Here is a 4,231-nt window from a genome sequence, read left to right on the forward strand (position 1 = left end):
GTAGACTTCCCATCTCTTTCTGTGATGCTTTGTTTAAAAACCATTAGAAGGGAATTAACATGAGAAAATGATTTTATCAAGGATTACGAAAATTAACTTACAAAAAATTGATTGGAGTACAAGGGAGGAAAATGGAATACGATAGTAATCTTTCTGAATTGTAGTACGAGTATATTTTATCTAATCACTACTTTGATAGCGCCTGAAAAACAGGATTACTGTATTATGGATAATTGGATGATATACATGCAGAATGCTCTAAAACAAAAAACAAACAAAAAAAGAAAACAGGTTAAAGATATGAATAATCGACAGTTATAATTTAGAGGTAATAACTATCAACTCGAGGCATTACTAGAAGTCTATAATCAAAGACAGAAAAATTGAACCAGGAAGGACATGGCTTGAAATAGAAAAGGAATGGCTGGGAAATGGGAACTCGCTGAAACTGTGTTATATAGGTTAATAAAAATGTGAGTAGCGATAAATTGAGGAAAACAGAACTTATGTCACAACAGACATGGGCCGAAGCTGTCAAAGAGTTCACAAAGAAAATACTGTCAGAAAGAGGACCTGGAAACGAGAAAAACAAAATTATCACCCACAGTTCTCACCATCCCTCTCCTACGTACTGCAAATTAAAATACGGTACCTTAGCTTTGAACGCAAACTTGGAGACTCAGGAAGCTTCTATGTAAATTAGGTCTCGTTTGGAAGAGCTTATTTGAGCTTATCTGATAACATGAACTCTTATGCCAGTGTTTATGAGAGTTTATGCAAACAGCTTATGGTAGGTACCATAAGCTGTTTTGAGCTTATTTTGATAAGCTACTCATGATAGCTTATGAAAAAGAACTTATGCTTATATTTAGCTTATTTTCAATTTATTTTAATAAAAAATATAAAATAGCTTATGCATAAGCGCTTATGACCATAATTTCCCAAGAAGGCCTAAACATATCGAACGCGGCATTAAAAGTGCAGTCATCCAATTTTCCACCTCAGATAACTGTGTCAACTCACTATTTCCACTGAAGCATTAATGTGCTATCCATAAAACCTGCACCCTATCAGGTTTGTTCGGTTTTAGGGACATATTCGGATTTAAAAAACTGGTCTTATCAATATTTAGGATCAGGTGAAAGTCAAGCATGATTCGTCCCGACCCATCCCACAAAGTATCAATTGACATTTTTGCTTTATATGATTTGCATGAAGATGTATGACATTCTTTGCTTCTATAGTTCTATGTATTGTTTTGATTTAACCTAATTTTTCCTTTTCTTCTGATTTTCTAGTATGTAGATGATAAGACCATGAATTCTTGAATTTACTTTAAGCTTCAGCAGCATTCTGAGATGAAATCCTCTTTTTTATATATTCTTTTTCACGCAATGACACATATTAGTAGTATAAAATAAACATTTCAAGTTTCTACTCAAATGAATTATTTTAAATTACAAGAGTAATATTAGATAAAAAAAAATTACTTTGGCTTCTCAGTACCCTTCGAGTCAACCCGATGCTGTCTTAAATTGGTTTGGTCGTATTTAGACGCTAACAATATCAGGTTGCTCTGGGTTTAGGCACAAGTTAGGGTTTATAAATTGGCCCGATCAATATTTAGGGTCAAGTGAGGACAACCAAAACACGTCTTAACCTGTTCTTGTACACACCTAGCCGCGAGTGTCTGAAGAGACATTGGAGAAGAAGCTTCACAATGCTTGGTTGTGATGCGAACAATGGAAGTTCACTTTCTGTGATGGTAATGACGTTGTGGCACGAAGGAAGGAGATGACTTGTGATCTTGTTATGGGGTTCATAAGTTGCAAAAGGGATATACAAGCAAAAGGGATATCACGACGAGGAAGAAGAGGGAGGGTGAGACATGGAGTTGATAACAACGGTGAGGGAGAGTTTCAAAAGAGGAAGATGGTGGGCATGTACTGAAGGTTGGTCTCAAGGGGGTTTGAGGTTTCATTTGCAAGGTATGAACAAAGCCACTTTGGTGGCCGCCGCTGTCTTGTGATGGCGCGGGGAGTTTGGAGATGAGTTAAATGGAAATGGGAAGCCTAGGTACAAGAAATACTGACTGTGACAAAGACAGGGGAGGTGTCTTCAGCGCCATAAGATAGAAAAATAAAGGTTTGGGAGGCCAAGGGCCTATGGTGAGTGTGGAGCTTTTTAGTTCCAAAATGATGGTGATGAAATGATTATCCCTCCTCCCTTGATACTCGCTGTGTCTATGCCGCTTTATTTCATAAACAAAGCTACAACTGAAAACAACAATCGTATGGCAACAAGTTGAAATTTTGGGCAACACTTGAGTCAGCAATAGATCATGTATTTTGCATACAGCAATGCTTGAGTGTGGCTTAGATGAGGTGACACAATATTAACATTTTGGCTAAGGATGAAAATTTTGTATGAATACAGTGACCATAAGAAGGAGTGACTGCCACCACTCCAACCAGTGTTGTCAAATCACGATTGCGGACCATCACGGTGAGCCAAAAATCCGCTATTCCGACTGCTATTTAGAGGTGAATAACGGGAATAACGCGCTATAGTAGGCAATAGCGGCGTCGCGATTAGCCAAAAATCCGCTACGCTATAGCGGCGTAGCGCTGCTAAAGTCCGCTACGCTATAGCGGCGTAGCGCTGCTAAAGCCGCTATTTGATAACACTAGTCCAGCACATGTAATTTGAAAACAACAGACATAAAAGGCATTCATGTGACATTTTCCCTATAAAATCATACAACTTTACATAATAAACTTTCTTCTTCTTCTTTGTCAAATCTTATCACACTTGACAAAAACGCAAGACATTCTATCAAGCACATAGTCAAATACTATCCATTTTTGCTGAAGTAAATTCAAATTTTACAAGTTCATCATCAGCATCATCAAAATATGTCCAATTTTAACTTATGATGATCAATTTCGTTTTTACTTCAAAAGATTACAAAGATAGATAAATACTAAGCTCGGAGCTGCTCAACCTTCTTCTCAAGCTCATCTTTCTTGGCACCAATAACCCTCGCAACCTCCTTCCCTCTCTTCACCAACACGAACGTCGGCATCGCCTGCACCTCAAACTCCTTCGCCACATCCTAATATTCATTTCCACAAAATCAAAACATCAAAAATTGAACAAAAAAAAATTAACAGAATCAAATTTAGGTTGAAAAATTGTACAGGTAATTCGTCAACATCGATTTTGTTGAAAACCACGTCGGAGAACTTTTCAGCCATGGCGTGAATCGCCGGCTCTATGAACCGGCACGGCCCGCACCACGACGCAGAGAAATCTATCACCAACTACACGATTCAATTCAAATCAAGGAAGAAAACAAAGTCAGAGACAGATTCAGATTCAGATCCACCGCATGATCACAAAAAATTGGAAAATTGAGATCTGGAAAGAGAGAGAGAGAGATTGGGGTTTACGAGGGCAGAAGAGTCTTTGAGTTCATTGAAGTGGAGCTGCCAGCGGGCCGGAGAGTGGAAGGTGTGGACCCGAGAAGACTCCGGCGGATCAGAAGCGGCGCCGGCGCCACCGCCGAATAAGGAAGAGAGGACTCCGCCCATTGCTGTGGTTGTGTTAGATTGGTTTCAGCCCCTTGCTAGTATTATTATAGTGGGAGATCAGATCAGGTACATATTTGATTCCTCCGAATTTCCAATGGGCGATATTTTCAACTCTATTCTATTTTTTTCCCTACTTGTTATACATATATTAAATGGGCTCTATTTTTTATATTATTTGTACTTACATATATACGTCCTTATATATTTATATAATTATTATATGATACATATATATTTATGAAAATATATTTAGGTAAATACTAAATAGATCGTCAAGTAATAATTTAAATAATACGCATTAAAGTAAACATAATGGTGAATGTTTGGGCTATGAATCCTCGCTATCGAAAAAAAAAAAACCTGAGAGGGTCAAGTTGCTTCGTCTAACCATTACTTTAGTTTTCTCTCACTTTTTAATTACCAATCTAAACAAGCCAAAGAGTGGAAGCTGAGTACCCGAGACTCCAGCGGTGTAGGAGCGGCGCCGACGGGGGAGGGCTCGAAGAGGCTAGAGAAGTATGAGCCCATTGTGTTGGCTTGTGTAGATTGGTATCAGGTACATATTTATTGCACCGAATCCCCATGCCCGATATTTTCCACTCTATTATTTTATTTTAGGATAATGCACGTACAAAAGT

General features: G+C 38.2%; 1 protein-coding gene across 1 annotated transcript; it reads right to left on the reverse strand.

The window, feature by feature from the left end:
* Positions 1-2,721: 2,721 nt before the first annotated feature.
* On the reverse strand, positions 2,722-3,693 carry LOC130728469 (thioredoxin H2). Its single transcript, XM_057579961.1, has 3 exons — positions 3,453-3,693; positions 3,201-3,323; positions 2,722-3,115 (listed from the first exon to the last, which is right to left on the reverse strand). The coding sequence occupies exons 1-3, from the start codon at positions 3,591-3,593 to the stop codon at positions 2,984-2,986; spliced, it is 396 nt and encodes a 131-aa protein (XP_057435944.1). The 5' UTR covers positions 3,594-3,693; the 3' UTR covers positions 2,722-2,983.
* Between the last annotated feature and the right edge of the window lie 538 nt (positions 3,694-4,231).

This window comes from Lotus japonicus, chromosome 1 (genome assembly GCF_012489685.1).
Source record: "Lotus japonicus ecotype B-129 chromosome 1, LjGifu_v1.2".
Classification (NCBI taxonomy): domain Eukaryota; kingdom Viridiplantae; phylum Streptophyta; class Magnoliopsida; order Fabales; family Fabaceae; genus Lotus; species Lotus japonicus.